A 27692-nucleotide genomic window follows, 5' to 3' on the forward strand; every position below is an offset into this window, starting at 1 on the left:
TATCCTAGTCCCACCACCTAGATGCCATGGCCAAGACCAACACCCCTACTTCCTCAGGAGGCCAAATAAATTTGGCATGTTCCTGTCAACCTACAGAAAGCATCCTATTTGAATACATAATAGCTGGGTATGGCAACTGCTCTTCACATGACTGGAAAAAAACTGCAGAGTTGTGGACGTAGCTGAGCACATCACAGAAATCAGCCTCCCCATATAGGCTCTGTCTATACTTCTAGCTGCATCGCTAAAGCAGCCATCATAATCAAAGACCCCACCCACTTCGGTCATACTTCCATTAGGCAGAAGATACAAAACCTGAAAGCAAATAACCCCAGGCTCAAGGAGTTCCTATCCTGCTGTTCTGAGAGGTTCCGTAGTACAAGCTGGACTCATGACTTGTCAATACATCTTGTAACGATCTTACACTTCATTGCTTATCTACACTGCACTTTGGCTGCAGTTGTTAACACTTTTTTCTGTATTCTGTCATTGTTTTACCTTATTCTACCTCAATCCACATTTATAATGATTTGATCTGTATAAGCAGTTTGCAAGGCAAGCTTTTCACTGTACACGTGAAAATAATGAATCAATGCAAATTCTAACCTCCCCCCCACCTCCATTGTCACACTGTGGGGGTTGCCTGTACAGCAATGCATTCTCAAACATGATACCTCCAGAATAAATATGAAGTGGAGTCTTAGACAAATCTTGATGAGTACAGTACAAGAGTCTAGAATTTACACAGTAACTCTGGTTGATGAAGACAATGTATTCTGCAAAATGTTGTACAGAAGAAAAAAAAATCAAAAAGTGGTTTACAAACCAGTGAGTTATTAGGACAAACTTCATTGCATGGGATACATACTGAACAATATTGCTTATTCGGACACTAAACACTTAGCTTAGATTTCAGCAGAAGGTATGAAACCATCAAAAAGTTAAGCACGATTGTAAGAAAACTCCTGTCCCAATTCAGAAAGAAGAAAATGAACAAAAATGAAGATTTTCCAGCTAATTACAAGGAAAACCACCCAGCATCTAGATTTGGGATGGATGTGCAAAACATTGGGGTAACTGCAGGATAGTGGCTTACTGGATAGGTTGTGTCAGGATAAATTAACTACTTGAAGAAAGCAACTATCTCAAGAAAGCAATGTACCAAAACACACACAAATAATAGTTAATTTATTGAGTAAGGAGCATGAAGATTTTGAAAGCAAGGAGTGTCAGGATCTTTTTAAAACTCGTGCTCGCACAATATTCCAGTGATTGCATGGCATCCATTTATTTTCTAGTTAGTGATTTAAGTACAGCTGTTGCAAACATTACAACAAGAATCACACAGCCTTTTCCTCCAACTGAAGTTCTATTCCTGTCAGTTCATCTTTAGATATGTAGGCTGGGACTAACTTCAACAGAGGACTGCTGTTACAGCAAGACAATAAGTACACACCGATATACACTTCATTACCGGATTTTCTTTTAGTGGCTTGGGGGAGACGCTGCTGGGAAAACACTGGACCTGTTCCAAAAGAGTATCAAATCAACTCTACAAGTTAAATCAGAATATCACAGCTTCAAAGGGTCTGGAGTGGAGCAACATCTCTTGAAGTCAATCCAAGTTTAGCTTTGTGGCTTGCTTTTCCTTGCACTTTGGAACACTTTACGCCTTGTAGAGAGCCATCACCGTAAATCGTAACTCATCAGGGTCACGCTGCATAAACTTCTTACAAACTTCTATTGCATCCTAGAAGACAAATTGATAACTATTACAGAAAAATGTCAAGGAGCAAAACTATGCACATAATGGTAAGTAGTTTCGTTTACTGAGAATCAATAATACTTCAGTCAAGTTAGGCACGTGGCTAAGTGGTTAAGGTGTTCGTCTGGTGATCTGAAGGTCATTAGTTCAAGCCTCAGCTGTGGCAGCGTGTTTGTGTCCTTGAGCAAGGCACTTAACCACACATTGCTCTAGTGTCTGTGCGAGCAGTGGCACCTCACACAGACTTCCAATCTACACCTTGTAAGGCATGAAAATGCCCGACGCAGGCCTCTCATGGTCTGAATCGATATTCCCTCCCCTCCAAGTTAGTTACCAGGCAATAATGTCTTGTGACAGTGAGAGAGCATGCTGTCAAATTCAACTAGAACAGTGAAAATCATTCAAAAGCATCATTCAGAAGTTCTTTCCTGGAAATTATAGTACAACTTTAAAAAAAGTGCACTGATAAATACAAATTAGGAGCCCTCTTATCTGTTCCACCTTTCAGTAATACCATAGCTGATCTCACTGTAACCTCAAACCCATATCCCTGTTAAGCTTCTACCCCCATACTCATCTAGAGTTTGTTTATAGAGAGTTAAACATTTAAAGATCCTGCCTTCATGACCCACTGAGGAAGAATACCAAAAACTCGTACATTTTCGAAAATTGTCGCTTCCCAAAACAGCAGCTGCTTTACGAGCATCAGTGTGGACCCTTATGGATTCATACGAGCATGGCATAGAGTACAGCTGCTTAAAAACAATCTTGTCCTAGGAGAGCAACTCCCAGGAGGACATGGATCTGCACTCCATCAAGAGTGAAAAAATCATTCGTGCTTTTAATGTGAACTTGGTTGGAGTTCTAAGGATGACTAATGACAGGAAGTCCCCAGCCCAATTTCCCAACAAATGGTGCAATGTACGAGGGGTGATTGATAAGTTCGTGGCCTCAGGTGGAAGGAGTCAATTTTAGAAAACCTAGCACATTTATTTTCCAACATAGTGCCCTCCTACATTTACACACTTAATCCAGTGGTCGTGGAGCATACGGATCTCGGCCCTCCAGAAAGTGACCACAGCAGGGGTGATTGATAAGTTTGTGGCCTAAGGTAGAAGGACATGAGTTAAAGGGCTCTCGTTACATGCACATGCAGTTCAACTCCGAGTGATCATGCAGAAAGTTTGAAATTAATAACTCATCAGGGGTGATTGATAAGTTCGTGGCCTAAGGTAGAAGGAGATGAGTTATTAACTTCAAACTTTCTGCATAATCACTCAAAGAGTTGACCTCAGCTATGTAACTCACTCAATAAACACAGCTACTGCATGTTTGTACAATTTATTTTTCTATTGCTGATTGGGAAGATATATAAATAATTGATTTACTTTCTCATAGCATGCTCAAAACGAAAAAAAAATGTGGCAGAATCATCTTCAACTCTCACATTAACGACATTCTCCACAGACAATAGGTGCAGTGAGTTCTTGTGAAACATCAAGTACTAAATGTGCTTTGCTGTTGCCACAAAGTACGAAGGACAAGCATCTAGAATAATTTGTTCTTAACTAATTCTTCGATACGATTCTCCCCCCACACACACCCAACCCCACCCTGCAGAGGTGAAACAGGGGTTATATAATGTTAAGAGAACAAAAACTAATGAGAACACACAGACCATTCACCTGCACATTGTTCTTTAGATAAAGACTTCTAAATTCACTGCTGAATTTCTTGGTAAGTGCTTTATAACAATGGCTTCCAGTTACACATTTCCCCACAAGTAAAGTTCTTTTTCTAAAGTCCTTCATACACCTACGTCTTTTCAAACTGGGTGGGATAGAGGATAGACTTCCCACAGGTAACAAAAAAAAATGTGGATAGCACCTATGCCTCCTTTTTAACGCATTCCCTAAAAGTTGATAACTGTGCCTATAATAGATTTGTAGTTACGCCCCAAAGTCATTCATCCCTATCTATGCCAGGGGTTCCCAATCTGTTGTGCACAGATCCCTCAGTTAAAGGTAAAGGTCCATGGCATAAAAAGGTTGGCAACCCCTGATCTATGCTAATCCCACTTGCCTGAGGTTGGTCCAAAGCCCTTTGAACCTTTCCCGTCCAGTACTATCTAAATTGTCTGTTAAACATTGCTATTGTACTTGCCTCAACGACTTCCTCTGGCAGTTCACTCACTACTCACTTTGTGAAAAACCTACTCTGCAGAACCCCTTTAAATACTTCCCCTCTTATTTTAAACCTACACCCTCTCTGGGGGAAGGAAAACCTTCACCCATACCCATTTCTGCCCACTGCCTGTAAGGAGTTTGTACATTTTCCCCGTGACCATGTGGGTCACCTCTGGCTGATCCAGCTTCCTCCCACAATCCAAAGGCGTACCAGTTGTGAGGTTAATTGGTTACTGTAAATTGGCCCACTATTAGGCTAGGATTAAATTGGGTGTGGCTGGGCAGAGTGGATCCAAGGGTTAGAAGGGCCTATTCTGTGCTGTATCTCAATTAGGATTGCCAACTGTCCTGTATTTGCTGGAACATCCCGCATATTGGGCTAAATTGGCTTATCCCACACAGGACCGCCCTTGTCCCGTATTTCCCTCGCTAAGGTAGAACGTTCCTATGTAACCCTTCGTGCCAAAATGGTGTAAAGCGAAGAAGCAATTACCATTAATTTATATGGGAAAAATATTTTGAGCGTTCCCAGACCCCAAAAATAACCTACCAAATCGTACCAAATAACACATAAAACCTAAAATAACATTAACATATAGTAAAAGCAGGAATGATATGATAAATACACAGCCTACATAAAGTAGAAATAATGTACATATGTGTAGTTTCACTGAACAGAAATCGCCAAAACCGATTTGTAGGGAAAAAAAAAATCGGCACGTACACGCATGCAGACATCACACATACGCACACAGGTGCCCGCACGAGGCTCCGTGGTCATGGTAGTCTTTCTCGGGGTAAACACAAGTGTCCCGTATTTGACTGCTACTTTTGTCCCTTATTTGGAAGTGAGTAAGTTGGCAACCCTAATCTCAATAGAATTTTAAAAAATGCCCCTCATAACTTTACAAGTCTGTCAACCCTCAACATCCTTTGCTCCAAGCAGAAATGGTCTCAAGTCTATTTAAACTCTCCTTATAACTCAACCCCTCAATCAAAGCTCTAAAAATTAAAACATGTCAACACTTCTGTAATTGAAGAGTCTCTCCATTCTAAATAGTCCCCATAAACATGATGAACAGATTTAAGACTTATTATGCACGGCTCTCTGCTCGGTGAATATATTCTTATAACGAACATTCAACATGGCCTGAAATTGCAGTGGTATAATAATTACTATTTAGAGGTAACGTAAAAGAAGCATTATGCTCACAATCAGAATCAGGTTTATTATCACTGGCACGTGATGTGAAATTTGTTAACTTAGCAGCAGCAGTTCAATGTAATACATAATCTAGCCGAGAGAGAAAAAAAATAAAAAAAATAACAATAATAAACAAATAAATCAATTACATATATTGAATAGATGAAAAGAAACATGCAAAAACACAAATACTGTATATTATTAAAAAGTGAGGTAGTGTCCAAAGCTTCAATGTCCATTTAGGAATCAGATGGCAGAAGGGAAGAAGCTGTTCCTGAATCGCTGAGTGTGTGTCTTCAGGCTTCTGTACCTCCACTGTTTCTCCTAACAGTGAGAAAAGGGCATGCCCTGGGTGCTAGAGGTCCTTAATAATAGATGCTGCCTTTCTGAGACACCGCTCCGTGAAGATGTTCTGGGTACTTTGTACCCAAGATGGAGCTAACTAGATTTACAACTCACTGCAACTTCTTTTGGTCCTGTGACGCAGCCTGTGTGATTACTCTCCAATGATACCCTTTATTTCCTGTTTCCTTTATATAATGGTGGGATGTACAAGATTATGAGACATAGATTGAGTGGATAGGCAGAGAATTTTCCCAGGACGGAAATGGCTAATATAAAGGGGCACAATTTTAAGGTAACTGGAGGAAATTATGGGGGGGGGGTCACAGGCAGGTCCCCCCCACTCCCCAGAGGGGTGTGGACCCGTGGTGGTTGAGGCAGATACATTAGGGGCATTTACAGGACTCTTAAGCACATGAATGAAAATGGAGGGCTATGGGAGGGAAGATTAGATTGATCTAAAAGAGTAGGTTAAAAGGTCGGCACATTGGGAGCCACAGGGCCTGTACTGTGCTGTAATGTTCTATGTTCTACTTCAAATTATTTTCAAAGCCTCTGAACAAACACGAGATTGAGATGGAATCCGGGGTTGACCCTGCAGCCATGCCGATCTGCATGTGGCAAGTCAGCAGAGGAATGGTGCAACTTTAAAGACATCTATTGAGTCACCCTCAGTCTTGAGAGCGCGAGACAGAGAGAAAAAAAAATCAGTAGTACTACACAGCAACAGGCTGTGCAGTCCATTGAGTCAGCAGCAACCATCCATTTACACTGATCCTTTTATTCTTTCCACATTCCCATCAACATCCTGCACATTTTACCACTCACCATCACACACGAGGGCTACCTTCCTCTTTCCCTCTTTCCTTCTATTATCCCTTCCAATAACAATTTCTGCAGTCCACCTCCTCTTAACAAGTGCCCGGCATATTCCAGCTTCCTTTTCTGCACATTCTTCAGCAACTCCTTTTCTCTCCTCCCTCTCTTCAAGACTTCCATATTACTGACCTTCATCACCCATCTAATTTTCTGCATTCTCCTTAAACACCACATTTCAAATGCCTCCAGTCGCCGTTGCGCTTCCTTGCATAAGGACTACAATTCCACTCCATACAACAGACTGCTCCAGACGTAGCATTTCCAAATTCTACAATGCAACCCAAAGTCCTTTGCTTTAGGATTTGTTTATCTTCAAACTAATTTTAGGACTGCGCTTTGGTTGGGTTTATATAACCAGCTGATCAAAGCCATCAAGATACTGGCAATGAAGAACATGTATTGGAGCCAGACAAGTCGGCAGTATGTCTCCTCCAAGACAATTAGGTTGGTTAGGGAAGATCAAACAAACTAATGACATGTAATAGGTAGCATTGTCTTAAGAGCATTAGTCAGGAAACAAGATTTTTTTTACAATTCAAATTATGCAATCATTTTTGTTAAAAAGCCATCAGGATCTTACTTTAAAGTGGGACTCACAAAATCACATTCCTGACATTCTCCAAGATAGCTCAGACAGATGGTAGAGCTGCTGACTCACAGCTCCAGGCACCCAGGTTCAATTCTGACCTCAGGTGCTGCCTGTGTCATCCACAGATCCCTTCTGTGATAGCACGGGGTTCCTCAGGGGATTCCAGTTTCCTCCCTCAACCAAACCATGAGGGGTGGCACTGCAAGTTGCCCCTAGCATAGGTGACTGGTAGAACACGAGGAGAATTAATAGGAACGTGGGGAGAATACAACTCAATTAGTGCAAATTACTGATGATGGCTGGTTCAGTGCTTCATTGTTCACTAATGTCTCAATTCCTTATTGAGAATCAAGTAGCCTACAAACTCAGCCAAGTTGACAATGCACAAACAAGGTGGTTTGGGGAAGAGTAGTACACTTCCACTACCCACCAGTGTGATTTAGGTCAACTGGGCAGAACTCTTCCAAAAATATAATTTATAACAATAAAATTATATATTCTAACCTTTCCAAAACATGTACCTATCCAAAGGTCTTTAATAGGCTTAGAAGTTAAAAGACAGAAATGTAATTATAGAAATGAAATTAATACAACAGTCTAATAATAAAAACACATACAAATATCAACAGCAACCACTGAGTAATATAACCAAAATATTAAGGTTAATTGTCCATGATTGGTTGCCTGTCCTTTCCGACAATGAAAGCTAGATTTGTGCAGTTGTGCTGTGTGCTTGTTGGTGACTGCTGTGTCCAAGTTGTGAGCAACATAGACGTCCACAATGAGAACCTGAAAGCTGCGCTGGATCTGAAAGTGGAGCCATAATTGTCCATAATAAAAAAAAAACAAAATTTCAATTCTCCCAGCTAGAGCTATAGTAGGAACTCAGATGGTTCTGAATTCAGCCTTATATTGGTAGCAGCCTTCAAGGCAAACAAGTTATTTTCTAGATGCTAATATTAATTTTATGGGGGTTTGTCTGTCAAGATTGGCTTTGCAGTTGAGATGCTTATTTATTGAATAGGTTTCTTTTTAATTCGAATACAGCTTGCTGCATTATTCAAGATTTTTGGAGCCTGTCTTTTCATCTACATTGACCCGAGACCCACTCTTACCTCAAGCAAGCTATCAACTGTCGTATCTCCATGATTTATAGGGAATGGTTTGCGTCCATCTGGATAGGAAAAGAAATATTAAACAATTAATAGCACAGAAAGACTTGCAATTATTATTATAACTTTCATAGACTTTCTCAGAAGCTGTTGGTCAATGAAGTAAAGAATAATCTGCTGAAGGAGCTCAATGTGTAATGTAGCATCTGCGGAGGCAAAGGGATAATCTGGGTCTTGATTCAGGGTCTCAATCTGGAACATTAACCATCCTTCTGTGCTCAGATGCTGCCTGACCCGCTGAATTCCTCCAGCAGTTTGCCTTGTTTTCCCAGATTCTGGCATTGGCAAGCTCTTATGTCTCCAGTCAACATAGTAGCTTGCTAATGTAGAGAGTTTAGCTGCCAGTTTGCTGAAAACAACATCTCACAAACAGCAATGTGACAACAACTAGATAAGGTTCAAGGTACATTTATTATCAAAGTATGTACACAGTATACAACTCAGAGATTTGTCTTCTCCAGAGAGTCACAAAACAAAGAAAACCTTGCAAGTCATTCGAAGAAAAGCATCAACCTCACATTTGCCAAAAGACAAATCACTCAAATGGCAAAAAGAACATCAACCCCATGTGCCAAAATAAATTGTGCAAACTAAAAAAAACAAATTGTGCAAGCTAAAAAAAAAGACAAACCTTGTAAACTGTTTCAATAACATGGAGTGAGAATTTTGTCTTTGAGATCAAAAACAATGGTTTACTTCTTGACAGTGGTCCCACCGTCCATTTTGGGACAGGCAGAACCTCAGGTCAATGTGTCACTTAAGAGATACCACTTCTGGAAGTGCTGCACTTCTCTAGTACAGCACACGACCTCCAGCCCAGATTCTGGTGCTCAAGCCACTGCTGTTGTGTTTGGGCCCATAAGCATTTTGGCTGAGAGAGAAGAGTGCTATCCAATGAACCACAGCTGTTGCATCTACGGTGAACTCTTATCCATTAACTGACTTACAGATGAAGCACAGGGAGAGGAAAAAGTCCATCTTTCCTGGTATTGCAAAGTTGGAACAGTCCTTTTTTCATAACTACCTCCACCGATGCAAAATGGTACGTACAAGCTTCTTCAGTGCATTTTCAACTTGCCAAAAGGCATGCAGAGATTTCAGAATTGCCATTCCTGGTGCTGACCTCAACCCCCACCCCCCAATACCCGCACCCTGTAGAAATATGGCGAAATCAGATGTGCTCCTGGAGGCTGTTGAGATGGTGACATATCTCTGAGCAGGATTTGCATCAGTAAAGGACAGTAGGGCGGCTGCAACGACTTGCAACTCTGGGTGCTACTCACACACCTGATGCATGGTTGTAGAGGGTCAGCAGCGACCATGCACACTCCCTCCACTCCCCCCCCCACCCCACACACACACATGGCAGAGCAAGCACCTGACTGGGTTGGCCATATAGCAGCAGGCCACTGCTGCAGACGACAGGAAGCACAGGTGCAGGTAGTGCCGCCATCGTTACCAGTGCTGCTGTGGTCATTAAGCTCTTTGGTGTTACCAGTTTTTGCACTGTCCAAGGAAAATCACCAGTCCACTATCGAGACCCAATGGAAGTAAATAATAATAATGACAATAACAACAACAACATTAGTAAAGCTCTAAGCACCTGCAATCCAACAATTCAAAACTTCCAAAGATTCGGCATCTGGCTCACCAGGTGAGTTTTCTTGAGCTCTTTGCTCATTCACCACAGCCCCCATGATTCACTTTAAGATTTACTGGGCTCTGTTTACTATAATCCATCTAAATTTACCCAGGTTTGGGCTGCTCCCTCTGAAACTACCACCGTCTCGTTTCCTGCACTCACTTTAAACTTACTGGGTTAACTGGAAAAAGAATTACTGCACAACATCAAAAAGTGAATTAAAAGTGTACAAGAATACTTATGTAACGAATAACATCCAATAGTCTGGAAAAGGTTGAAGGTGGTGGATTAATGGAGCCATAGTACTTTTTATAAAGGGAACCCAACTGCACTTTGTTTTAAATGCTCATCCTGGAAATGGTCCATCTCAACTTACATAGCTACATCTGCAAATTGATGGTGTTAATTATTATCTACCACAAACTTTGCATTGTCTTTTGAAACAGTAACACAGGAAGAAAGAATAAAGGGCTCTATCCCTGCACTCTCGCCACCAGTAGATTATCTCAGCGCTTCGTTGAGCCACTGGCTTGAAGTGTACTCCATGCTGTGTATTATCCTAGAAAAACTAGGTATGCAGTGAAGTAGAACTAGTCACATGAATTTGCTTTCAGCTTCAGCAACACACATCAAACGTTGCAGCTACACAGACGGAATAAGGATTACACGATACAGCAGGATTATAACAGTGAGAAATCTACTCTGCACCAGTTACTTCTTAAGGTCATAGGTACTTCAAATTCAACAGGAATCAAATGCAGACCAACTCAGGTATGTGAAGATAGGCAACTGGTTCAAATGACCAATACGAAGATAACTGAAAGTTATTGTACGTTGGGGAGAGGAGAAAACTTCATACCATACAGTTGACGTGGGTCAAGGACCTCTTGAATAAATTTAGACAATCATGAGTAAACTTTGAAGAAGGAGACTGCCAGTTATCATACTGCCTCCTGCAATGATGCAGTGTTGTGCTATGGGCTGGCATGAGACGTAGCCAATTGAAGACTGCCCAGCAGCAAGTCAGAAAATAATTGCAAGCTTTGATTCGATCAAGGGTAGCTTTAGCAAGGTCTTTCAACAGATCAACTACAGAAACCCTCTGGGAAGCATGGTTCATTGAAATGATGGGGATTGATTGAACAAAAACAATAATGTTTTTCCAAAATACATTGGCACATTTTATACCATAAATCATTCTACAAATGCACCAAGTGTCTTCATTAAAGCATTGGAACCAAATAGAATGCAAGCCAAGTTGCATTTCTTGATAATATTCTCATTACACCTTAATAAATAACTTCATTTCACCTTACACACTATTACATACTTCATGGATATCTTGTGACTGTCTTATGAGGATGATGTAATGGTCTTGCGGAGGTCACATGATGTAATTTTCCCGCCAGTGAGGTCACATGATGACCTGTTCTCAACAGGTATATATAAGGGTAGACCCCTAGTGACGCAGTTACTTTTCAGATAGATCGTCAGTCAGATACTCCGCTGCGTATTAGTCTTATGACACAATTTAATTTTAAAACAGAGTTTTATTGTCTATTGTAAGGTACGGAAGTGTTGGGCCCGTAGTTTCACCAACAGCTGCCAGATTTGTTGATGTAGCTTTTCAGTAATATTGGAGAATGAAGACGGGAACCTGAAGGAGTCATTCGGCGGTTTTGGAAAGGATCGACCATTATTGAATTTGTTCAAGTAAGACAGAGAAAAAGGTCAGTGCCTTTAAACCGTTTTAATTCCGTTGTTGTGAATCCTCCGGACAAGGCAGGTTCCGGCTGGGATCAACTGTAAAGTAGTGTCTTCAAGGAATTCTTTACTTCAGGAAAGTCTCTCCTAATTGACTGCATAAATCTCTTGGACTTTCAAATTTACTATTCGAAGAACTATGTTTGAACTTACCGCTTTAAGAACTAGTACTGAGTTTAGCAGTTTGTTAAATGGCCGCATAGCAGTTTACTTCCGGTTAAGGTTTTCCTTTGTTTATCTTTTCACTAATTTTGAGAGTTTAATAAATATTTATTTGTTTTTATAAAACCGGACTCATTTCGATATGCATTGTTGCTGGTCACGTGACAACGCAAAATCACCAATTATCTTTTGTTCTTATATTCACTTTAGTGTCAGAATTCCTTAAATCTAAATAACAATACATTGATTTAAACATAGAAAATAGGTGCAGGAGTAGGCCATTCAGCCCTTCGAGCCTGCACCGCCATTCAGTACGATCAAGGCTGATCATCCAACTCAGAACCCTGTACCTGCCTTCTCTCCATACCCCCTGATCCCTTTAGCCACAAGGGCCATATCTAACTCCCTCTTAAATATAGCCAATGAACTGGCCTCAACTGTTTCTTGTGGCAGAGAATTCCACAGTTTCACCACTCTCTGTGTGAAGAAGTTTTTCCTCATCTCAGTCCTAAAAGGCTTCCCCTTTATCGTCAAACTGTGACCCCTCGTTCTGGACGTCCCCAACATCGGGAACAATCTTCCTGCATCTAGCCTGTCCAATCCCTTTAGAATTTTATACGTTTCAATCAGATCCCCCCTCAATCTTCTAAATTCCAGAGAGTATAAGCCTAGTCGATCCAGTCTTTCATCATATGAAAGTCCTGCCATCCCAGGAATCAATCTGGTGAACCTTCTTTGTACCCCCTCTATGGCAAGAATGTCTTTCCTCAGATTAGGGGACCAAAACTGCATACAATACTCCAGGTGTGGTCTCACCAAGGCCTTGTACAACTGCAGTAGTACCTCCCTGCTCCTGTACTCGAATCCTCTTGCTATGAATGCCAGCATACCATTCGCCTTTTTCACCACCTGCTGTACCTGCATGCCCACTTTCAATGACTGGTGTACAATGACACCCAGGTCTTATTGCACCTCCCCTTTCCCTAATCTGCCACCATTCAGATAATAATCTGTTTTCCTGTTCTTGCCACCAAAATGGATAACCTCACATTTATCCACATTAAATTGCATCTGCCATGAATTTGCCCACTCACCTAACCTATCCCAGTCACCCTGCATCCTCCTCACAGCTAACACTGCCGCCCAGCTTCGTGCCATCTGCAAACTTGGAGATGCTGCATTTAATTCCCTCGTCTAAGTCATTAATATATATTGTAAACAACTGGGGTCCCAGCACTGAGCCTTGCGGTACCCCATTAGTCACTGCCTGCCATTCTGAAAAGGTCCCGTTTATTCCCACTCGTTGCTTCCTGTCTGCCAACCAGTTCTCTATCCACATCAATACCATACCCCCAATACCGTGTGCTTTAAGTTTGCACACTAATCTCCTGTTTGGGACCTTGTCAAAAGCTTTTTGAAAATCCAAATATATCACATCCACTGGTTCTCCCCTACCCACTCTACTAGTTACATCCTCAAAAAATTCTATGAGATTCCTCAGGCATGATTTTCCTTTCACAAATCCATGCTGACTTTGTCTGATGATTTCACCTCTTTCCAAATGTGCTGTTATCACATCTATGATAACTGACTCTAGCATTTTCCCCACCACCGATGTCAGGCTTACCGGTCTATAATTCCCCAGTTTCTCTCTCCCTCCTTTTTTAAGAAGTGGGGTTAAATTAGCCACCCTCCAATCCTCAGGAACTAATCCAGAATCTAAAGTGTTTTGAAAAATTATCACTAATGCATCCACTATTTCTTGGGCTACTTCCTTAAGCACTCTGGGATGCAGACCATCTGGCCCTGGGGATTTATCTGCCTTCAATCCCTTCAATTTACCTAACACCACTCCCCTACTAACATGTATTTCCCTCAGTTCCTCCATCTCACTAAATCCTCGGTCCCCTACTATTTCCGGAAGGTTATTTATGTCCTCCTTTGTGAAGACAGAACCAAAGTAGTTATTCAATTGACACACATCAAAGTTGCTGGTGAACGCAGCAGGCCAGGCAGCATCTCTAGGAAGAGGTACAGTCGACGTTTCAGGCCGAGACCCTTCGTCAGGACTAACTGAAGGAAGAGTTAGATCTCCCCCTCCTACTTTCAAATCTCTTACTAACTCTTCCTTCAGTTAGTCCTGACGAAGGGTCTCGGCCTGAAACGCCGACTGTACCTCTTCCTGGAGATGCTGCCTGGCCTGCTGCGTTCACCAGCAACTTTGAAGTGTGTTGCTTGAATTTCCAGCATCTGCAGAATTCCTGTTGTTTTAGTTATTCAATTGGTCTGCCATGTCCTTGTTCCCCATGATTAATTCACCTGTTTCTGACTGTAAGGGACCTACATTTGTCTTAACCGATCTTTTTCTTTTCACATATCTATAAAAGCTTTTACAGTCAGTTTTTATGTTCCCTGCCAGCTTTCTCTCATAATCTTTTTTCCATTTCCTAATTAAGCCCTTTGTCCTCCTCTGCTGGACTCTGAATTTCTCCCAGTCCTCAGGTGTGCTGCTTTTTCTGGCTAATTTGTATGTTTCTTCTTTGGAATTGATACTAACCCTAATTTCCCTTGTCAGCCATGGGTGCACTACCTTCCCTGGTTTATTCTTTTGCCAAACTGGGATGAACAATTGTTGTAGTTCATCCATGCGATCTTTAAATGCTTGCCATTGCATATCCACCGTCAACCCTTTAAGTGTCATTTTCCAGTCTATCTTAGCTAATTCACGTCTCATACCTTCAAAGTTACCCTTCTTTAAGTTGAGAACCTTTGTTTCTGAATTAACTACATCACTCTCCATCTTAATGAAGAATTCCACCATATTATGGTCACTCTTACCCAAGGGGCCTCGCACGACAAGATTGCTAACTAACCCCTCCTCATTGCTCAATACCCAGTCCAGAATAGCCTGCTCTCTAGTTGGTTCCTCCACATGTTCATCAATGCAGTTATTTCTTAGTAAGATCTGAAAATGGTGTCAACAAACATTTGGAAAATTTAGAACATAAATAATTGCGGCAGACCTCCAAGAGCTCTGTTCTCAGTACTAACAGTCCAAAACCACCAAGATAGGTCTATGGGGGATACCATCTCTCTGGCCTTGCACTCATCGCTGGAGCATCTGGATTATGAAGGTACTCATGAAAGTCTACTGTTTATTGACTATAGCCATGCCTTTAATACAATTCCAAGCAAACTCATCTCCAAATTTTTAAACCTGAGGCTCAACACCTCCCTTTCTAATTGGATCCTTGACTCCTTGAAAAATAGATTGCAAGCAGTAAGGACAGGCAACGATACCATGACTATTCCCAACACAGTCCTCAGCCCCTGTACACTCAACTATATGGCTAGAATCCGCCTGAACTCCACCTATAAATTAACAATGATACCACTGTCGTGGTGAATTGATGAGTTGGAGAATAGGAAAGGGATGGAGAGCTCAGTACCCGTTGTTATGACAACTTTTCCCTCAACATCAACAAAACAGAAGAGCTAATCAATGACTTCAGGAAGGGGGAATGGTACACGTGCTCCTGCTTACATTAACAGTTATGAAGTTGAGAGGGTTGAGAGTTTCAAGTTCCCAGGATTGAACATCGCCAATAGTCTATCCTGGTCTAACCACAGCTAAGAAATTTCACAAGTGCCTCTACTTCCTCAGGAGTCTCAAGAAATTTACCCACTTTGACCTTCACCACTTTTTATTCATCCACCATAGACAGCATTCTATCTGGATTCATGATGGCCTGGTATGACAGCTGCTCAGACTGTGACAGAGCTGTACAGAGCTGTACCCACATCACTCTGGGCTGAATGGCCTACTTCTGTTCCTTTGCCTTGTGATCACGGGAACCAGCCTCCCCTTCTCGCTGCCTTGGTAAAGCACCCAGCGTAATCAAAAAAGTTCCACTGCCCCCACCCAGACGTTCTTTCCTCTCGCTCCTCGCATTGGGCAGGGGAGACAAAAACTTGAAAGCACGTACCACCAAGCTTGAGAAAGCTTGTCCCATTGTCATGAAGCTATTGAACACTTCCTTAATGTGACAAGATGGACTCGACTTCACGATCTACCTCGTTGTGATCTCACAACTTACATCTACCTGTAGTGCACTTTCCTGAACTGTAACACTACACTGAGTGGCCACTTAATTAGGTACACCGGCTGATTAATGCAAATGTACAAGCAGGCAATCACATGGCTGCAACTCAGTGCACAAGAACCCAAGAGCATAAGAAATGGGAGTAGAGTAGGCCACCTGGCCCCATTGAGCCTGTTCCACCACTCAATAAGATCCTGACTCATCTCCACCTACCTGCCTTTCCCCCATAACCCTCAATTCCCCTGCTATGCAAAAAAATCTATCCAACCTTGTCTTAAATGTATTTACTGAGGTAGCCTCCACTGCTTCATTGGGCAGAGACTTCCACAGGTTCACCACTCTTTGGGAAAAGTAGTTCCTCCTCATCTCCATCCTAAATTTACTCCCCCGCATCTCTGAGGCCATGTCTTCCAGTTCTAGTCTCACTTATCAGTAGAAACAACTTCCCTGCCTCCATCTTATCTATTCCTTTTATTAATTGATGTCTCTAAGATCTCCTCTCATTCTTCTAAATTCCAACAAGTAGTCTCTCCTCATAGTCAACCCCCTCATCTCTAAATCAGTCTGCTGAACCTCCTCTGCACTGCCTCCAAAGCCAGTATATCCTTCCTCAAGTAAGGAGACCAGCACAGTCCTCCAAATGCTGCCTCAGCAGTACCCTTTACAGTTGTAGCATAACCTCCCTGCTCTTAAATTCAATCCCTCGAGCAATGAAGGACAACATTCCATTTGCCTTCTTGATAGCACATGCAAACCAACCTTTTGCAATTTATGCACAAGCACTCCCAAGTCCTTCAGCACAGTAGCACGTTGCAATTTTTTTTTTACCATTTAAATAATAATCTGCTCTTTCATTTTTCCTTCCAAAGTAGATGACCTCGCACTTACCAAAATTATACTCCGTCTGCCAGACCCTTGTCTGTTCACTTAAACTATCTATATCTCTCTGTAGACTCTCCATATCCTCTGCACAATTTGCTTTTCCACTCAATTTAGTGTCATCAGCAAACTTGGCTACACTACACTTGCTAACGTATATTGTGAACAGTTGCGGGCCCAGCACCGTCCCCTCTGGCACACCGCTCACCACTGATTGCCAACCAGAGAAATACCCATGTATCCCAACTCTCTGCTTTCTGTTGGTTAACCAAAGCTCTACCATGCCAATACATCACCCCCAATTCTATACATCCTTATCTTATAGACAAATCTTTGTGTGGCACCTTGTTGAATGCCTTCTGGAAATCAAGTAAATAATGTCCATCTGTTCCCCTCTATTCACTGCGCTCATTATATCCTCAAAGAACTCCAGTAAGTTTGTCAAACGGGACCTACCTTTACTGAATCCATGCTACATCTGCCTGGTGGATCCATTTCTTTCCAGATACCTCGCTATTTCTTCTTTAATGATAGTTTCAAGCATTTTCCCTAACTACAGATGTTAAACTAACTGGCCTCTAGTTACCTGTCTTTTGCCTACGTCCTTTTTCAAACGGTAGCATGACATCTGCCTTCTTTTAATCAGCTGGGACCTGCCTAGAGCCCAGAGAATTTTGGTAAATTATCACCAAAGCCTCTACTATAACCTCTGCCATTTCTTTCAGTACTCTGAGGTACATTCAATCAGGACCATGGGACTCGCCTGATTTTAGGCCCACAAGTTTGCTTAACACTACCTCTTTAGTTTTAGCTGTTGTATCAAGGTCCTCACCTCTCACTGCATCCATATCATTTCTCTTCAGCATGTTAGCACGTCCTCCACCATGAAGACCGACACAAAATAGTCATTCAAAGGCCTCGGTCGCTTCCTCATTATTCAATGGCAATTCCCCCTTCTTGATCTCCAAGGGACCCATGTTCACTTTAGCCACTATTGGTTTATAAAACCTTTAACAATCCATTTTTATATTTTGTGCTAGTTTATTCTCATTGCCTGTCTTCCCTTTCTTTATTGCTCCATTAGTGGTTCTTTGTTGCTTTTTAAAGTTTTCCTAACCTTCCAGTCTCCCCACCACTCTTGGTGACTTGGTTTTCCATGGCTGGATCTCCCCATCCTTATGGCCTTGCTATTTTTGTTGAGCACCATGTAAAATGGCTTTGAAAGTCTTCCACTGTTCCTCGACTGTCCCTGCGTTCCCCATCTACCCTATCCAACTCCTCCCTCATCCCATTGTAGTCTCCCCTCTTTAGGCACAATACATTGTTTTTAAAATCGAACTATTGCACCCCTCCATTTGTATGAGAAACTCATTCATAGTGTGATCACTCTTTCCAAGAGTATCCCTAACTTCAAGATGCTAATTTTACCCATCTCATTGCACAGGACCAGATACAAGATAGCACATTCCATTGTAGGTTCAGTAACATGCTGTTCAAGAAAGCTATCACACATGCATTCTATGAAATACTGCTCAAGGCTGCTTTGACCACCTTGATTCACCCAATCTATGCGCAAGTTAAAGTCCCCTGCGATAACTGCTGTTCCATTGATACATGCCTCAAATATTTCTATTTATTGCCTGTGCGACTAATGTTGGTGGCCTTTAGACAAGTCCCACCAGTGATTATTTTTCCCTTTACTATTCCTAACCTCCACCCAGATGGATTCAACATTCTGCTCCTTAGATCTTACATTGTCTCTCACTATTGCTCTGATCTCATTCTTAATTAAGAGTTTTACCCCATCTCCCTTACCTTCCTGGCTATTCTTCCATATTATTTAATATCCTTGGCTAGTTAATTCCCAATCCTCACCATCCAGCCCATAAGTCATACCCCTTTATACTGATTTGTGCCACAAGTTCACTGACCTTGTTTCGAATACTACGGGCATTCAGATTAAGTGCCCTTACACTCATTGTGCTTTTAAAATCTAGTTATCTTTGTCTCTTTTGCATATGACTTTTCTGCACTCCACTCTTAGTTTTCTTTTTAAACTTTTGCTTTTACTTTATCTTTATCCACACTTTTCTCTTTTACTTTATCCATACTTCTCCAATTTGTTCTCCAACCTACCCCCTACTATTTAGCTTAAAGCCTAATTACACAAATTGCTAGGATCCAGGTCCCAACACGGTTCAGGTGGAGCCCGTCCCGTTGGTACACTCCTTCCTTCCCTAAATGGTGCGTTTCCCAGGAACTCAAACTCACTCCCCCCCCCCCCCACCAATCCTTGAGCCAGGCATTTAACTCCAATCTTCTTGATCCACTTTGCACATGGTTTAGGTAGCAATCCAGAGATTACCACCTTTTTGGCTCTGCTTTTTAAATTAGTCCCTAGCTGCTCAAATTCCCTCAGCAGAACCTCTTTCCTTGTTCTACCTATGTCGTTGATACCCATAATAACCACAACAAATGTATCTCTCTCTCTCCCCCCACCACCCCCCATGCCCCCACTGGAATTTCCTCTGCAAGTCAGGTAAGATGTCCCGAACCTGGGCACCAGGCAGGCACACAGCCTTCGGGATGCTCTAACCCTGCAACAGAGAACGTTGTTCATTCCCCTCTCTGTACTATCTCCAATTACCACATTTCTCTTCTCTCCATCCTCTTGAATGGCTCTCTGAACCAGAGGGTCATAGTTAGGATACTCATCCTTCCTACAGCCCACACTCTCATCCACACAGGGAGCAAGAATCTCAGACGTGTTGGCCAAGCTCAATGGCTGAGGCTCCTCCAGCACCATCTCTTGGATCCCACTACCTGCTTCACTCACAGTCACACCCTCTTGTCCCTGACCTCAGACTGAATTTGAGGCAGCTAGTCTAATGGGTGTGCCTGCCTCCTGAAACAGAGCATCCAGGTAACTCCCCCACCCCCTCCCTGACGCGTCACAGTGTTTGAAGCTCAGATTCCAGGTCGTCAACTTTGAGCCTGAGTTCCTCGAGCAGCCAACACCAGCTGCAGATGGTCATAAAAGCATACAGACATGGTCAAGAGGTTCACTTGTAGTTCAGACCAAGCATCAGGATGGGAAAAGAAACGTGATCTAAGTGACTTTGACTGAGGAATGATTGTTGGTGTCATACAGGGTGGTTTGAGTATCTCAAACTGTGATCTTCAGGGATCTTCATGCACAACAGTCTCTAGAGTTTACAGAAAATGGCACAAACAACAAAATAATATGTAGTGAGTTGCAGGGCTGTGGCATCTCAGAATGTACAACACATTGAACCTTGAAGCAGATGGGATACAACAGCAGAAGACCACAAATACGCACTTAATGGCAACTTTATTGATGATTTACCAATTTACATCAAATGAGTAATGGTGCAAACAAAATCATAGGTCAATTCACCATATACTCTCCAAAATCTACTGGCCAACGACATTAAACCCTTTGTCATGGTCACCAACTGACCAGTTGCATTAAGTGGACTTGATCCAATTATGAGTCCCCTTTACTCAACAGACCACACCACAAGACTATGACTTCACTGTAAAACATGAGCAAAAACTGACAGGTGCTTTATAACATACCTTGTGGAAACTTGGTGTCTTTATGTAACACAGTATGTAATTCAGATCTTTGTTTTAAAATGGATGTGTTTTTATTCAGGCATGGGTAGCGAATGCCAGTATGTTCCACTCATCCTTAATTGTCTTTGAGAAGATGAGGAATGACCATTGTAGGGTGAAGATACTCTTACAGTGCTCTTGGGTGGAGAGGTCTACCACTTTAACTACCTGATAACCAACAGTGGTGCGTTTCCAACTCATGAGTCCAGTTTGCATTCCCATGCACTGTTGTCCCTGTTCACAGGGTTTGACGAAGTTTTCAGTGATCTAGCAAAGAATTCCAACCATTTTCTAACAAAACGTTTCTAGATTACCGACTTCAGTAATCAATACAAAAGATCATAAACATGAAAAATTATGGTAGAGCTATAGTTGTGATACAACCAACTACAGTCCTTTGGCACAGCTAATTGGTCATGGATTGGAGGGAGCTCAATATCGATAAGGAAATCTGCAGAATAGATACAGAATGTGGCACCTCACTTCTGTGAGAGAGTGGACAAGACTGGATGAGGGAGGGGTTAGGTTGCAATTGGAAACACAAGAAAGAGGAAAGACAGAGGGAAGATAAAGAAATTTGCATCTGAATTGCCTTTTAATCAAGTAAAAAAAATCTTTAGCATTATAATGATACTTGAAAAGGTAAAATAAAAAGTGGGTGAATATTATTGGACATGTTATTCGCAACCAGAAATATCAGTCCAACAGCTCGACAAATAACAATTGTTTTCAATAAAGCAAGGGCTTGACTAATTTTCTTAACTTGTTCAAACATGTAAACTAACAATGAAGGTTGTGTTTCATGACATTCCTACGTCTTGACTTCCAATGGTAAACACCCAAATATTGTGGCCACTATCTGCTTGAAACACATTTCTTATTTAAGAGGTGAATCTTTACAATTAGTAAGCTCAAGGAGTTGGTCTAAAAAACAATTGAAAACCGCATGGAAGTAATTCCAATCCTTGATGAAGGGTCTTGCCCCAAAACGTCAACTGTTAACAGTTTTCCATAGATGCTGGCTGGCCTGCTGAGTTCCTTCAGCATTTTGTATGCATTGTCTGAAAATGCTTGCCCGTTGTGTTTCCAACTTGGTTAGCAATGCAATTCAGAAGTGTTCCTAAAGGGCTGGCCACACAGCATTTGATAAGATGATCACCATGTTTGCCTGTGATAGAAGTTACCTAATAAAAGGTTGGGTCATTCATAGTTGAGAACCCTGATTTTTCTGTTCAAAGCCAGCAGTCACCAGGTGGTAGGTGAGAAATTCCAGTGATCCAAATACCTGGAACTAAATTGTTACCCAACATACTGCTCTATTATTTTATTGTTGTGAAATGCAATTTGTGGTGCAGGGTTGAAAATTTCCAACTTTTCCTAATCTAATGAACTAAAGAAGAAACCTGCTCCTGAAGAAAATGCAGAACGATCAGAAATAGAGAAGGACACTCAACACTATCCCCTTCCGACAGCCCTATGCCTGCGCTAGCTCTTTGAAAGGGCTGGCCAATCACCCATACCTTCTCACCCTTCATGTAGTGCATTTCAGATCATCAATCTGTACTTGTAACCAAAAGGCCATCCCACCTTTGGATGTTTTGCCAATCAGTTTTGAAGGGTATCCTCTGGTTGTTGACATGTCATTGGGAAAGTGGTCCCCAGTTTATGTAAAAACCTTCATGATTTAAACCTTCCCGGCTTCAAATACAAAGTACACCTGCAGTATCCCTTCTGTTCTTCCACGAGCTAAAAGTGTGCAAGCTGAGTACCAGTCTTGCAAATCTCATTTTCCCCCCTCACCAATTCCATGCAATCTTTTGAAAATATCATTTTAAAATTAATATACAATATACTTTCCAAAAAGTGACTCAGACTTCAATGCATTGAAATGCAACCGTGTATTTCTTGCTGACTTTCCTTTGGACAATATTTAAGAAGAGAAACCTGTGGCTTTATTTTCAGTAGTTAAAAAGAAATTATGAAGTCTGAACAGAACTGTATTTGAACCAGTGGGTCAAACAACCTTAGTCTTGTGTTTATTTTCCACTAAAAAAGATGCACTTACCCAGTTCATACAGATGTCCATCAACATTTACAAAGCTTATAAAATGCAAGTCGACTTTCTCATCTATACCCAGAGCCTGACAGACAAGAACATTGATAAAAAAAAATTAGAAACTTTTAAAACATCTTGATGTTACAGTAACGTCGTATACAGCCAGCTGCAGTGATTCTGTTCTCAAAGCATTTATTCTATCTATATATAATACAGGAAAGATACACATCATAAGATCTATGACATTTAAAGAAAATAAGTGCTTAAAAAGTACCAGAGTTCAATGACCAGTCCGTGAATAACAGTGCATTGACATTAAAAGTATACATTTCAATTTTACTCAAAAGTGCTGATTGCAAACCTGATGGAAACATCTTAACTTAACCTCCCATATGATTCTGAGTTGTTTCAAACCTGTTTTATGCCTGTGCTCTTCAAGATAAAAAAGTTGGTTTCACAGTGCATACAATGCATTGACATTATACAGTGGATTTTAGTTAATTGGGGCACATCAGGACCAGTGTCCAATTAAGCTGCTGCCCCAAATATCAAAAGTTTCATGGAAATAGTGAAAAAGATAAAACTACCATTTAACTAAGTAACATATTATGTACTTAAACGAAATACAGAACAAAACACTACCCATACAACCACAGCACTATAAAACCGTATTAGTTCCCTATGGTTATTGATTGAGGAAGTCAACAAGTGTACATGTTTTTTTGACTGAATGTAAATGAACAAGATCAGAGCAGACACCTAGTGTAGATAACGGACTGCCTTCTGCATTTTCCAAATCTCCATTTTCATTATAACATTCAAAATGACTGTTGATCCCTTCCAATTCTTCATCGGTCTTAACTAGCTGAATTAGTGAAATTGTTTTATTTTCACTTCCAGTCGTTTCTGGCACCCTCAAGCCTGAATGCTTCAAATCGCAGTGAGCAAAACAGTTTTGAGTTGTCTTATTGCTTATTTCTCACCGACTATCAATGACAAAGATCACTGCTTTTTGAACACAAACACATGCAACTGAAGCTATTTAAACATTGCTCACTCTAATGAAAGAAACACTGAATAATACAAGTGCACGCGATTGACACTAGTTGAGAAACTGTTGGGCAAAAGTCCCCTGTTCCAGTTAAGTGACAATGTCCTAAATAAATGGCTGTCCCAACTGATTGATAGCCCAATTAACTGGAATCCACTCTACAATACTAGTCACATAAATTGACTGTCAGGAGGTATTTAGGGAGGTTCCACATGATTTAGGAGAAAGGACGTCATTCAGTGGTTATATCATGTTTTGATGAGGCATGAGCTGTGGGTCACTTTGGTCTTTTGGCAAGGATGCAATTCCATAATTTCATTCCTCCTCTTAGGAGAATTCTCCAATACAGGGTTCAAACAAATAGGGACTTTATTTTCTGCAATTTAGAAAGGAAAATTTCATTGATACAAATGCTTAGTTGGTTAACAGATCAAATGCCAAAAATCTTCTTTCACAACCTGAATGGCTGAAAGCAAGTCACCTAAGATTTGGTAGCAGATATTTCAATTGCAGAATTTTGGAATTTTCTGTCCCAGTTCAGTTGTTGGACACAGCGAAGAATATCTAATTGATAAATGTGACCAAAGAGATGGAAAAAATGGAAATGAAATAAAAGACATCAGACAGCAGACACACCTAAAAATGACACACCAATCCAACAAAAACTAGAGAGAACATATCAGATCAAGATGGCTAAATACAGCAAAGTTTAATTGGGCAGAGTAACATGCACCAAAATACCTTCCAAAAATATATATTTAGTTGTATTTTAAAAGCCTCTTAAAAGGTGAAGGGTGAAGAATTGTTGGCATGAAAGAAACACTGAATACTTCGCCATTTCCTGACCTGAGCCCTTGGACAAAAACAAAAAGCCTTAACAACTACAACATGCTCATCTCTGGCAACATTAATGCAGGACCCTCATTTCAGAGAATAGCGATAATGACGTGCCATTAGCTGTAGCTGTCCGAGCTGTACTAAGGGAGTCATTTCAGGACTTGAACCTTTAACTGTGCATGTCTGTTTGCCTGAAGTAGCTGTCTGATTTGCTCTGTGAAAGGTCGCCAGGTGGCAAAATTTCAAATCGTCTTAGGTTTCCTTTTCTGCATCATTAATTAACATAGTCATAGAGCCGTACAGCACGGAAACAAGCCCTTTGGCCTAACTTGTCCATAACCGTCAAGATGCACATCTAATCTAGGCCTAATTACCCGTGTTTGACCCATATCCCCATAATACTTTTTCTGAGTCTCTCTCCAACTGTCTTTTAAATGTTGTTATTTTGTCTGTCTCAGCCACTTCCCATGGCAGCTCCAATATATATGTCACTTCCTGTTTTTTAAAAAATTCTCTTCAGGTTCTGATTGTAGTAATGTTCAGCGAAAATGATGTTAGAAGCTGGGAGGTGATAGGCGGAAGTGACAAAGGTGCTGAAGATAATAGAATTTGATAGGAGAGGAAGAAGTTAGGCTGAATGGATGTTTTCAGTGCCATCAAGAAATCTGATGCAATGACAAAGATTGTACTCCATAGTGAAATGAAGTCCTCTTGGATTAAAAACAATTTGAAAATGCACACGAACCATTACTCAGATGTACGGAGAAATATTCCTCTTGGAGGGTTCCATGTTCTTTGTAGCATTGTTCAAGGAAGGAGGTATTTGTACTTCATCAGTGTGAACTACTTTCCTCTACAAATAGACATGGTCACTTTTCAAAAACAACAGACACGTGTGAGGTGGTTCATTCTGGTAGGTCAAATATGATGGCAAAATATAGTATTAATGGTAAGACTATTGGCAGTGTGGAGGATCAGAGGGATCTTGGGGTCCGAGTCCATAGGACACTCAAAGCAGCCGCGCAGGTTGACTGTGTGGTTAAAAAGCATACGGTGTATTGGCCTTCATCAATCGTGGGATTGAGTTTAGGAGCCGAGAGGTAATGTTGCAGCTGTATGGGACCCTGGTCAGACCCCACTTGGAGTACTGTGCTCAGTTCTGGTCACCTCACTATAGGAAGGATGTGGAAACCATAGAAAGGGTGCAGAGGAGATTACAAGGATGTTGCCTGGATTGGGAAGCATGCCTTATGAGAATAGGTTAAGTGAACTCGGCCTTTCTTCCTTGGAGCGACTGAGGATGAGACGTGACCTGACAGAGGTGTATAAGATTATGTGCGGCATTGATCATGTGGATAGTCAGATGCTTTTTCCGAGGGCTGAAATGGCTAGCACGAGAGGGCACAGCTTTAAGGTGCTTGAAAGTAGGTACAGAGGAGATGTAGGGTAAGTTGTTTGTGTTGTTGTTGTTGTTTTTTTTATATAAACGCAGAGAGTGGTGAAAGCATGGAATGGGCTGCCGGCAAAGGTGGATACGAATACAATAGGGTCTTTTAAGAGACTCCTGGGCAGGTACAAGGAGCTCAGAAAAATAGAGGGCTATGGGTAACCCTAAGTAATTTCTCAGGTAAGGACATGTTCGGAACAGCTTTGTGGGCCGAAGGGCCTGTACTGTGCTGTAAGTTTTCTATGTTTTATGCAACATACTCAAAATGCTGGAGGGGCGGCATAACAGCATAGCGGTTAGGGCAACGTTATTCACGACTCAGGTTTCATTCTACCGCTGTCTGCTGAGAGATTGTATGCATTTCCTCCAGGTGATCTGGTTCTCTCCTACATTCTAAGGACACAAGGTTTGGTACGGTAATTGGTCACATGGGTACACATGGGCGGCGCAGGCTCACTGAGTCCTGCTGAAGGGTCTCGGTCTGAAATGTCAACTGTACTTTTTTCCCCATAGATGCTGCCTGCTCTGCTGAGATCCCCCAGCATTGTGTGTGCATTCTTGGATTTCCAGTACCTGCAGGTTTTTTCTTGTTTGTGATCGAGTCGGAAGGGCCCATTACTGTGATGTATCTCTAAATAACTCAGCACGTCAGGCAGCATCTGTGGAGGGGAATAAATAGTCGAGATTTTGGCCCTAGGCTCCTCATCAGCACTGGGAAGGAAGGGGGCAGAAGCCAGAATAATTACAAAGCACCGCATAGATGCTGCTTGACTTGCTGAGTTTCTCAAGGATTTTGTGTGTGTTGATCAAGGTTTCCAGCATACGCAGAATCGCTTGTCTTTAGGTTAACTCTATGAAGAAACCTTCCCAAATTAGCAAGAAGCATTCATATACATATATAATATACATTGTTGCCTGAATGAATGGGGAGTGGCTTTACTCTCCAATCAACAAGTTAAAAGCAAGTACAGGCAACAAACACACATTCCGAAACACACAAAGCTGGCCAAACATTTCATTTGCTGCTGCTCAGAGACAAGAATACTGAGCCAAGAGCCCAGGAGTGGCAATAAGATGGAAGACAGAAATTGCCATCAAGGCTTCATCCACAGCCACAGGCAGACTAGGCCTCATCATGAATGGGAAAGTCACCTGATTAATCACATTAGACACTTCTAGATATGAACACCAGATACCACTTGCCTTCAAATATCCAAGTTTGAAAAAGAACATGAACGTGGGTAGGATAATAAAGAAAATACAGGGTCTTGAGAAATGCAAGTTGGGCACATTTGCAAATGCATCAAGCTTTACTGATTTGGTAACAGTCCAATGTTTGGGGGGGGGGGTAAATTGGAGGTCAAAAGTGGCACTGTACAAATACAAGCCCTTCTTCTCACTCACTAGTTTTACCCTGACTTGTATAGAAACAAGTCATACAACTACTACGGAAGTTAGTTACTATCCACCAGATGACATGAACAGCGATTTCTCAAACTTCTGGTAATGCCTCCCCCTCTTTACCATTCCCATTTCCCTCTCTCACCTTATCTGCCCATCACCTCCCTCTTTCTTTTCCTCCTCCTTTTCTTCCTTCCATAACTCAGACTCTCCCTTCTCCAGCCCTGCATCTCTTCCAATCAACTTCCCAGCTCTTTCCTTCAGCCCTCCCCCACTCAGTTTCACTCATCACCTTGTGTTTCACCTCTCCTGCCCACACCTTCTAACCCTGACTCCTCATCTTTTTTTTCCCCTTCAGTCCTGATGAAGCAGTTCAGCCCGAAATGTTGACTATACCTTTTCCATAGATGCTGCCTGGCCTGCTGAGTTCCTCCAGCATGCTGTGTGTGTTCCTATCCACTAGTGCCTTTTCCCATCCCAGAGGTGGTGGAACCCATGGGTGCACACACCACACCCAAACCCATCCTCCTCTCTACATTTCCGGAATTCCAAAATGAAACCTTCCAGCAAAGGA

At 41.7% G+C, this 27692-nt stretch overlaps 1 protein-coding gene across 1 annotated transcript in view; it reads right to left on the reverse strand.

Moving 5' to 3' along the window:
• Positions 1–1171: 1171 nt before the first annotated feature.
• The window catches only part of uchl3 (ubiquitin carboxyl-terminal esterase L3 (ubiquitin thiolesterase)), a 51328-nt gene continuing 24807 nt past the window's right edge, over positions 1172–27692 (reverse strand). Inside the window, exons 5-7 of the mRNA XM_072257305.1 lie at positions 22392–22467; positions 8081–8139; positions 1172–1750 (exon numbers count right to left, since the gene is read on the reverse strand). Of these exons, the coding sequence (XP_072113406.1) occupies positions 1667–1750; positions 8081–8139; positions 22392–22467 (219 nt within the window). The 3' untranslated portion in view covers positions 1172–1666. The remainder of the gene's footprint in view (positions 1751–8080; positions 8140–22391; positions 22468–27692) is intronic.

Source organism: Mobula birostris, chromosome 5, assembly GCF_030028105.1.
Source record: "Mobula birostris isolate sMobBir1 chromosome 5, sMobBir1.hap1, whole genome shotgun sequence".
Classification (NCBI taxonomy): domain Eukaryota; kingdom Metazoa; phylum Chordata; class Chondrichthyes; order Myliobatiformes; family Myliobatidae; genus Mobula; species Mobula birostris.